At 34.7% G+C, this 10,275-nt stretch overlaps 2 protein-coding genes across 2 annotated transcripts; both read left to right on the top strand.

The window, feature by feature from the left end:
- The first annotated feature begins 2,372 nt into the window (after positions 1 to 2,372).
- On the top strand, positions 2,373 to 6,080 carry LOC7457267 (laccase-4). Its single transcript, XM_002316197.4, has 6 exons — positions 2,373 to 2,539; positions 3,252 to 3,403; positions 3,499 to 3,743; positions 3,885 to 4,013; positions 4,175 to 5,095; positions 5,567 to 6,080. The coding sequence occupies exons 1-6, from the start codon at positions 2,450 to 2,452 to the stop codon at positions 5,695 to 5,697; spliced, it is 1,668 nt and encodes a 555-aa protein (XP_002316233.1). The 5' UTR covers positions 2,373 to 2,449; the 3' UTR covers positions 5,698 to 6,080.
- A 1,451-nt stretch (positions 6,081 to 7,531) lies between these two features.
- Positions 7,532 to 10,008, top strand: LOC7490348 (transcription factor DIVARICATA). Its single transcript, XM_002316196.4, has 2 exons — positions 7,532 to 8,736; positions 9,270 to 10,008. The coding sequence occupies exons 1-2, from the start codon at positions 8,354 to 8,356 to the stop codon at positions 9,766 to 9,768; spliced, it is 882 nt and encodes a 293-aa protein (XP_002316232.1). The 5' UTR covers positions 7,532 to 8,353; the 3' UTR covers positions 9,769 to 10,008.
- The last annotated feature ends 267 nt before the right edge of the window (positions 10,009 to 10,275 follow it).

The raw sequence follows: 10,275 nt of genomic DNA, 5'->3' as shown, positions 1-10,275 counted from the left end.
GGCTAATCCAACAAAGTGCAGTGTTGGTTAGCCAGAATTTTTTTTTTCTGAGTGGTTGGACGTTGGAGTAAATTCCAATAGAAAAAGAAAGATCTCACATCCATCATTGCACTTTTACTTCGCTCTCCTTAGTATATTTTCGGTATTGTGTTTTCATGAATATTATAAAAATTAAGATGGTAAATAATTTATTAGTATTTTAGTTTTTTTAAAAATTTATTAAAAGAACGAGGATGAAATCCGACAGATAAAAATATTAAAAAAAGATAAAATTTTAAAAAAATCTAATTTTATAAATTATTTTAAATAAAATAAATAACAATTAAAAAACATGAAAACTAAATCTGATAGATAAAAAAAATAAAAAGAGGATAAATGTTTTTTTAAAATTTAAATTCTATAAATTATTTAAAATAAACAATCAAAAGAACGAGGATAAAACAAATTTCAATTAAAAAAATAATAAGAAAAAAACAAATAACAATCAAAAGAATAAAATAAAGCTAATATATATAAAAAATAAAATTAAATTCTAAAGGATGAAATTTTTAAAAAATAAAATTAAAACAAAATATATAATAATAAAAGAATTGAACCCTAAATTTGATATAATCAAGATTTAAAAAGTATATTCACCTTAAAAGCTTAAAATAAAAGAAAAACATTATTTTAGAAACCAAGCCAACAAAAAAATAAATTTTATTTATAAATTTTTTAGTAAATAAATATAGAAAAATTTAGAAATTGCTTTCGGGTGCTTATTGAAAACAATTTCTCAACTTCAAAATTTACCTGTCAATGCCATGACGAACTCAGCATCCCCATCTCTTACGTTCTACTAATCACATTCAATAATACTGGACAAGGATGGGTTCCAGATGTACATAGTTTTGCTTAGGAAGAGTGTAATTTTGGAGCGTTTATAGACGCTTGACTAACTGTGATTTGGTGGTGGTTGCCTCCAAATAAATTATTGAATGATCGTTGCTAAATTCAAACGTACATATGATGGCCGTTGTTTTTCTGATCCTCAACTTTCCAGCCACTTCCTTTTCTTTTTCTTAAATAGCGTCGTGCTGCTCCTAACAATGGTAGAAACGGCACCTAAATTTATTTATTATTTTCGAAGAAAATACATAAAATTTACGAAAGATGACCGGTGTAATTAAGTTTAAATACACACTTCGATAAGCTTTCTCGCTGGGCTACGCTCTGAAATCACAAAATCAGGGTTCGGGGCCTTATATGCGGTTTAGGCTAATCTATGGGCCAGACAACTGATGCAAACTCGGATCTGACTGAAGATCGGTTTATTTTAGAAAGTCTACATTATCGCTGCTGCCCTTGATGTCAAATTTCAGCCTGTGAAGCTAACCAACCTTCAAGTGCCAAAGACAAAACTCCATGACGTATAAACGAAAGGAAATACCATAGTTAACGTGTCATAATCACAGTATAATCATTGAGATATTGTTCATTGATGCTAATCTTCGGAAAATTACAATCACAGTACAAATGTTTAAGTCAATGAAAATGTGGCAGCTACATATGTAAAAGCTACTGTAATTTTTTGTCCATTTAACTTTAGTGATGACGAGGAGTGAGTGAACTGAAAGGCTTCACACCAACAAATTTTCACATCATAGTTATCTAGTTTGTGGTTTGCTCTAATTTGGATGTTCGATCTCAACCTTTTTTGAGCTGTAAGATATTTCCTTGCAAAGTAAAAAAACTAGTCGAGAAGTGAAAAGGAAATGAAGAGGTGTCCTGATGAAATAATAAAAAGAATGTGGGTTTAAAAGGCGAAACAGATGCGGGATTTGGAAATTGATAGGCAGGTTGAACTGCACAAACCCATATCTAAAGCTTACTTTAAACATTTTGATTCTTGAAAGCCATTTCTCAGCTATAAAATATGTATTTTTATTAACATTTTCATTCTTTCACGGACCATTACCCACCACCACAATTGCCGTCTCCTGTGCTTTTATACTCTTCTGGAAGAGTACGCGGTGCAAGCAGGTGAAAGAGCTCCCGCAATTGGTACAAGCATCACTGATTAATTGTCATAATTAAACAAATCTTGGTTTCAATGTATTTAACAAGGGAGTACGCCTACATTAATGGCTTTACATGCAAGGTTTATCTTCCCGAGAGAGATAGTTCAGTTGAGCTATATGTTTCAAAACACATAGGGTTTCAGTCATTTGACATTAATGGCAACAAGGTCTTGCTAGCTTACTTCCAAATGTGTGGGCCAGCATTGTGTAACATGCAAGAAAACCTGAAAAAAATTCAGACGGGCTTTTTTCATTCACCTAACTAAGGTAGAAAGACATTGCATCAAAGATTTGTTCTCTTATAAAACTTAAGGTGGTCAGTCGTACCTTAGCGTTTCAAAACAAGTCACAATTCATAGACAAGATAGAAAGAGAGTGAGTGAGAGAGGATGGAGTACTATCAGGCTCGGACAATGCTGCTAGTGATTTTCATTTTTCCGGCATTGGTCGAGTGCAAGGTCCGTCTTTATAATTTCAGGGTAAGTTTCCATTCTCTGCTACATTTTTGCAGGAGTTCACCTCTAGCGATGGACGAGGGCTGCCATTTCTTATTTTGATAGTTAAAAAAGAGAGGGTCATGCTTAATGTTTCATTAGCTGTGATGACAAATTAAAAGATAATTTCGTTTTTTTTATTTTATTTTATGCAAAAGGGCCAAGTGCCTCAGAAAAATCAAGCATTAATCCGAACAAAACAAACTTTGCTATATACGAGCATGCATGATCAAATGTGAGAATTTATGTATGAAATTTAATCAAAGGAGATTCTTGTCGCCCAACACAAGTTTATCTCTACCTGTTGGTGTCATTATGCAATCATAAAAAAATATTAAATAAATTAGATTTACGTACGCAGATGAAAATTTTCTATTGATTGGTGTAATAAGCTTTCGTATACATTATTATTGGTTATTGAAAACGAATTCTTGTAATGTGATTAGTTTGGCTCATACGAATTAAATCAATGTAAGAATTTTTCACACATTACATACACACACCAATCTAAATTTAAAAATCATTCTCTAGCAAGTAATTTTGACATGGTCGAAATACAAGTTCTTAGGGTAGTATGCCCTTTTCCTTGTCTCTTCTATCCCCTTCAATGAAAAGTTTGCAAACTTCTTTGGAACTGGAAATCGAGAACTTGACTGTGAAAACCACTGTTTAATTATATTGGCTGCTCTGCGAGCAGGTAGTCCTGACGAACACAACAAAGCTTTGTTCAACTAAGTCCATCCCCACCATCAATGGAAAGTTTCCGGGACCCACTATTTATGCAAGGGAAGGTGATAATGTCAATATAAGGCTCACTAACCAGGTCCAATACAATGTTACCGTCCATTGGTGAGAATCATTAAGTTCATCTTAAGCCTGTTTTTTAAAAATAAGAGGTTCTTGTTGATTAGGATGATTTATGGAGCTTCTTTTTGTTTTGGCAGGCATGGAGTGAGGCAGTTGCGTACGGGCTGGGCCGATGGGCCAGCATACATTACACAGTGTCCAATACAGCCTGGGCAAAGTTATCTCTACAATTTCACTCTTACAGGCCAGAGAGGCACACTTCTCTGGCATGCACATATTTCATGGTTAAGGGCAACGATACATGGTGCCATTGTCATCTTTCCTAAGAAAGGGGTTCCTTACCCATTTCCAAAACCTGACAAGGAAAAGATCATCATATTGAGTGAGTCCCAATCTTAGTTTTTTTTCCTTTCAATTTCACTGCAATTATAATGATTTTATTGGCTCATTCTGTGGTTGTCCTATAAAGCCCATAGATCGATAATTAAGCTAGTGGTGGTGATTGGTTTTGTTAATTATGTAGGTGAATGGTGGAAGGCTGATGTTGAAGCTGTGGTCAACCAAGCAACAATGACTGGCTTGCCTCCAAATATATCAGATGCACACACCGTTAATGGCCATACGGGGGCAGTTCCTGGCTGCACTTCTCCGGGTAATGACCCCTTTTTAATGATTCTGATAACAAATTCATATTGTGTATGAATTTTCAACTTTAAAGCAAAAAATAAAGTCTTCTTTTATTGCCACATTTTTTGCTGCCATGAAGAAAATTTATGACTGACATAGATCCTTGACATTCTATTTTGTGCGCAGGTTTCACGTTACATGTTGAAAGTGGCAAGACCTATTTGCTACGCATTATCAATGCAGCATTAAATGATGAACTCTTCTTCAAGATTGCAGGGCATAATATTACCGTTGTTGAAGTGGATGCTACTTTCACTAAGCCCTTTAGCACCGACACGATATTTATCGGTCCAGGCCAAACCACAAATGCCCTGCTTACTGCAGATAAAAGCATTGGCAAGTATTTAATAGCTGTCTCTCCCTTCATGGATACTGTAGTTGCTGTTGATAATGTGACTGCAATCGCTTTCTTGCGCTATAAGGGAACCCTTGCATTCTCCCCACCTGTCCTAACCACCACTCCTGCTATAAACGCAACTCCGGCAACTTCAACTTTCATGGACAAACTTCGAAGCCTGAATTCAAAGAAGTACCCAGCCAATGTCCCATTAACAGTAGACCATGATCTATACTTCACGATCGGTGTCGGGATTGACCCTTGTGCAACATGTACTAATGGTAGCAAGGCTGTGGCAGATATAAATAATGTTTCTTTTATAATGCCAACTACAGCTTTACTTCAAGCACACTACTATAACATAAGTGGGGTCTTCACAGATGATTTCCCAGCAAAACCACCGATTTCTTTTAATTATACGGGAAATAATACGGCAATGAATCTAAAGACCACAAATGGGACTAGAGCTTATAGGCTGGCTTTTAATTCAGCAGTTCAAGTGGTGCTGCAAGGAACCACTATAATAGCACCTGAGAGTCATCCATTCCATCTTCATGGATTTAATTTCTTTGTTGTTGGCAAGGGAATAGGAAATTTTGATCCAGATAATGATCCAAAGAAATTTAATCTGGCTGATCCTGTTGAAAGGAACACAGTCAGTGTACCTACTGCCGGATGGATTGCAATCAGATTCAAGGCAGATAATCCAGGTAATTAAATCTAGAATCCTTTTTCTTTTTTCTTCTTCTTTTTCTGTCGTAGTACTTTTCAATTTAATCAGGTTAAAGGTAGCTGTCTAAAATGCGGATATGAGATTTTTGTCATGGTAGTAACTTTCCCGACAATGATTTTCTACCTTAATCTGTCTATGTTGCCTTGGCATGAAGTTATAGTATTTGACAAGATTAATTCTCTCTCTCCTTTGAAAATTGAAGTGGGAAGATCCTTCCCTAAACAGTACTTACTATTTGAACTTTGAATGGCTTCTTCCTTCTCCTTTTAAATTTCTTTTCAGTTTTGTAAGGCAAAAAAACGAGTGGACTAAATATAAAGCATAAATCATCTGTTAGGAATGGTTATCTCTTCGAATTGTTTATGACCACAGTTTCATGCTTGAATTGATTGGCGAAGTGTGTTGTTATAGCTATCCATTTTTCTGATAAGTTGGTGGTGACATGCAGGTGTTTGGTTTTTGCATTGCCATTTGGAAGTACACACGACATGGGGACTAAAGATGGCATTTGTGGTGGACAATGGTAAGGGCCCAAATGAGTCAATACTACCACCTCCTAGTGACCTTCCAACGTGCTAGAAACTTGATGAAGATGCTTTGAAACCACATATTTGAGACTAGGGATGCGGGAGGGAGGAGTATAGTATAGTTTACAATTGGGGGATGAAGTGCTCAGGAAAAAAAAAAAAAAAAAGAGATTTGATCACAAAAGCTAATAAACAGGAGATAAATGGGTTGCGTTTTATTTTTTGCATATATGTAGCCAAATGAAGTTGCTCAGAAAGAGTGAATAAATAAAGCTGTAAAAGTTAGTCATGTTTATTATTTTTATTTTGATTTTCAGGTGGAATTTGTTAAACACACTTTGATTCCACTTGAAGTTGTATGAATGCTTGTGACTGTTGCAACAATTGGGAGAGAATTAAAAGCAGGCAATCCCAACTTGGGGGTGTTAATTTAAACTTTACTTTGTATATTTTCTTTGTAAAGATTGTCATATCATTAGCTTTTACTCGGAAGAGAGAAGTGTTCTTTTTTTAGGCCATGGATATGTAAGAGAGAGAGAGAGAGAGAGAGAAAAGTTGGGTAAATCAAATGGATTTCATACGTATAATAACCCACATGAGCTTTCAGAACTCAAAATCGTCACCTCAAAATGAGCAGAAACAAATAGATAATTATCACGTGATATGCTATTGCTGCAGGTATAATTAATATTTTTAATATAAAAAATATGTATAGGTGTTGCAAATGTTATTTAAAAAAAAATTAATTAAAATTTAATTTTTATGTGGCCAGTTTAAAGACAACTTAAATAATTAATAAAAATATAGTTTGAGTCAAAATAAATATTTAAGATGAACTTTATTTAATAAACACCGAGACAACAACATATTAGATTGATTTGGGTCAACTTAGGTTCACCTGCTAATCTGCATATCAAGTCATGAGATCATTATAACCCTATAAAAAAATAAAAAAAATTATGAAAATCATTTTCCAATAAAGCCACTAATGTTGAAGAATGAAACTAGAAAAAAATCAATTAAAAAGATGTAAAAAAATAACTCGAGTTAACTCGAGTTAACTTGTCAAATCCGCGACTTGAGTCATGAAACCAGGATAACCCAATACAAACCAAATTGAAACAAATTATGAAACTCAATTTTCAATCAACCAAGTATTGAAAGATAAAATTAAAAAAATAATTAAAAAAAGAGCACAAAAAAATAACGCGGGTCGATTAGGATTAACCTACCAAATCTGTAACTCGAGTTATGAGATGAGAATAACCTTATAGAAAACAAATCAGAACAAATCATAAAGTTTAGTTTTAAATCAATCTAATATTAAAGGTTAGAACTGAGAAAAGAAAATCAACTACAAAAAGAGAAAAAAACTCGTATCAATCGAGTTAACTGTTAAACTTGTAGTTTATATCATGAGTATGAGATAACCTTATAAAAAAATTAATTGAAAAAAATTATAAATCACAATTCGTAACAAACCTACTATTAAAATATGAATTTGAAATTAAAAAAAAATTATAAATTAAAAAAAATACTATTTAAATAGATAATGTTATATAAAAAGAAGTACAATAAAAAAATACTCCATATGTTCAAGTGTGTTGGTGTTTTTCTTTTTCACATTCAAATACTAATAGTATAAAAAAAAACCCATAAAGGAGAAGTATAATAGCATTAAGGTTGTACTTTTGTAAAAAAAAAAAAAAACCCTCTAATTGCAGTACCAAAAATCATAATTAGAAAAAAAAAAAACGAGGATCCAAAATCTTTCAATTTACAAAGAAAAAAGTTTTATTTTCATAAGCTAGACACCCTTGGAGATCTAATTTTGCCCATTAAAAAGCCGAAATCTTTTTTCATCTTCCCTGTATATAATTATTAAGAGGAACTACTGTCACTGGTCCAAGTGCCACACTCCAATACCGGACTGCCACTTTCCATGTCTCCTTCTCGCATCTACAATCAGGAAAAAATATCTGAAATTTGTTTTGATAATTTGATTCCTCACTTTTGATTATCTCCGGCTCAACCAGCCGCCTTTGTGCAATCTACTCGTACTATAAATACATACATAAAACTTTCCCTTTCCTTTTCTTCTCTTCAAGGAAATTAAGAAAGAAAATAATTTTCCCGCTTTTTCTCTCTTGCAGATTCCCTGGCTTCTTTCTTACTCTCTTGCTTACTCGGTCGACTTGATCATCATTTTCTTACCTTTTCTTATTCGATAATCGTTCACTTAGATTCTTCCTTTTTGGTTTCAAAGTTTCTTTCACTTTAATTATGTGCTAATAATAGCAATCCGTGTGGTATGAAATCAATCTTTTGAGATTCACTTCTTCAAAATTTCTGTCAACTTCTCTGTTTCAAATTCAATTTTCCATCTCGGCTTTTGCTTTTCTCTCTTGGGGCAAATACCTGGGTAAAAGATTAAGTTTTTTTCGTCTTTTCAGGATTCTCTTCGATTCTTGAAAGATGGGTCTTTTTTAGATTCTTCAGTGTATGCTGTTAAGGAAAGCAGATTCCTGATTCCTTGTGTATGATTCTTTGTAAATGCTTTTTAGACTTGCTTAAAACCCTTAATCTTCCATATACTACCTGTTTCCTTCTTCTTCTCTTCCCTGCTGTTTATTTCTTGATTTCAATCATTTTCACTTTTCATCAATATGAAACTGTAAGCAATCGCTGCATATTAAGTGCTGATAGGTATGGAAACTCTGAATCCATCTTGGTACATGTCGAATTCGAATTGGTTTACCCAAACCACAGAGTGGACTAGAGAGGAGAACAAGGAGTTTGAGATAGCTTTGGCGATATTTGATGAGCATGAGCCTGATAGGTGGCTAAAGGTGGCAGCTATGATACCTGGAAAGACAGTTTATGATGTGATCAAGCAATACAAGGAGCTGGAAGAGGATGTTAGTGATATAGAAGCAGGGAGGGTTCCGGTTCCGGGTTACCTTAGCTCGTCTTTCACTTTCCAGTTGGTTGGCAATAGCAATTTTGATGCGTATAGGAAGAGGTCTTTGACTGCCAAGAGTGCTGATCAGCAGAGAAAGAAAGGTGTGCCATGGACAGAAGATGAGCACAGGTGAATCCCCTTCAATTTTTTGTTATGACTTCCCTCTTGTAAGATTTCTTATGTAAAACAGTAAATTTTGAAGTGACAAGGCATCTAGCCATTAGTTTACAACAAAAATAAATCATTAATTAAACACAGTGAAATGATTTGTAAGAGATTCAGTAGAGTTGTTATTTCATTGATCATGCACTTTTCAATTCAACTGGTTAATTTATCAGCAGCAAAATGGTTTTTCAGATGATGGAACATTTTCTCTCAAGCCATGGTTCAAATTCATGACTTGTTATTTCCAGGATAGGAACTTTTATATTTTACATCCATTTCTCTTGTCATTGTAAATTTTTGGAAATAGGCCTAAGATTATCTAGCTGAGAGATTAGAAGTTGGAAATGTCCAGATTGGAACTCTTTTTATAGTTGTCAGGGGCTGCTTTTCTTCTTCTTCTTTTTTCTGTTTTGCAATGAAGGTGACAGAAACAATTTCTTTTCGAGTGGTGTTTATTTCTCCTTGAACTTGTTCTTGCTTTTGATGATGATCAATAGGCGGTTCCTTATGGGGCTTCTAAAGCATGGAAAAGGGGACTGGAGGAACATCTCTCGCAATTTTGTAGTTTCCAAGACTCCAACTCAAGTGGCGAGCCATGCACAGAAGTATTTCATACGGCAGCAGCTTTCCGGAGTGAAGGATAAGAGAAGACCTAGCATCCATGACATTACAACTGTCAATCTCGCAGATGCTACTACTCCGTCAGATGGTGACGAACCTTCCTCGCTAGATCAATCTGATTTGCTTTTATCGCAGCAAAAGCCAGCAGGGATGCAGAAAGTGTTGATTGACTGGGACGAAGCAAAGGATGGATCGATTATGGTCTTTGATTCAACTCATGAAGACTTGTTTAAGTCATCTCCATATGAGATACCTTCGAACGGTCTAAAATTTCAGGGGCAAAATCTGTGTGTCGGTGCTCATCATGGGGCTCGTATCAACCCCCATAACATGGTTTTTAAATTGCCACCCCCAAGATTTCAAATTCAATATTAGGGCACCTTTCTTTGTTGTATAGGTGGATGGAAAAGCGAATTTGGTTTAGGTTCAATCGAATCTGGATGGCAGTGCTTCCTTCTGCCCTAGTCATGTGTGTGATATCGGTTTAATCGGTGACTGTTCCAGTATATTTTCTTTAATTTCTTGCTTTGTTTCTTTTCCTTTTTCTTCCCTGAACAGTTGTAGTAATTTGTTCTTGAACATAAAAGAAATATGGACTCTATATAATGCCTGAAATCCCAACTTCCAGGTGGTGAAAATGAAATGCAGGGCTCAAGAAGGGAAAGCTAGTTTCAGGAGGCTTTCTTCTAGTAATGGAAACCTTCTTCTCAAGTCTCCCCTTCAGTGCAGACTAAATCTCGATGATTGTAAAATCCGTACTTCGATTTATGTTGGCGTTGTGCTGAACTCAAGATCAGCAGTATAATAATCTATCAATTAGGTACAAAATTTTGTCGTGCTTTCAAAGGGTGATGTGAAAGCACTTTATGCATTGCAATTTTG

Source organism: Populus trichocarpa, chromosome 10, assembly GCF_000002775.5.
Source record: "Populus trichocarpa isolate Nisqually-1 chromosome 10, P.trichocarpa_v4.1, whole genome shotgun sequence".
NCBI classification, from domain to species: Eukaryota; Viridiplantae; Streptophyta; class Magnoliopsida; order Malpighiales; family Salicaceae; genus Populus; species Populus trichocarpa.
Note: the sequence above shows the minus strand (reverse complement) of the source record. Positions and strands in the feature narration are given on the sequence as shown.

What these genes read in the sequence shown, in the direction of transcription:
- LOC7457267 (XM_002316197.4), top strand. Translation starts at nt 2,450, where the DNA reads ATGGAGTACTATCAGGCTCGGACAATGCTGCTAGTGATTTTCATTTTT. An exon ending in TCCGTCTTTATAATTTCAGG is followed by an intron (nt 2,540 to 3,251) that starts GTAAGTTTCCAT and finishes CTCTGCGAGCAG; the next exon opens with GTAGTCCTGACGAACACAAC. An exon ending in ATTCAAGGCAGATAATCCAG is followed by an intron (nt 5,096 to 5,566) that starts GTAATTAAATCT and finishes GGTGACATGCAG; the next exon opens with GTGTTTGGTTTTTGCATTGC.
- LOC7490348 (XM_002316196.4), top strand. Translation starts at nt 8,354, where the DNA reads ATGGAAACTCTGAATCCATCTTGGTACATGTCGAATTCGAATTGGTTT. An exon ending in TGGACAGAAGATGAGCACAG is followed by an intron (nt 8,737 to 9,269) that starts GTGAATCCCCTT and finishes GATGATCAATAG; the next exon opens with GCGGTTCCTTATGGGGCTTC.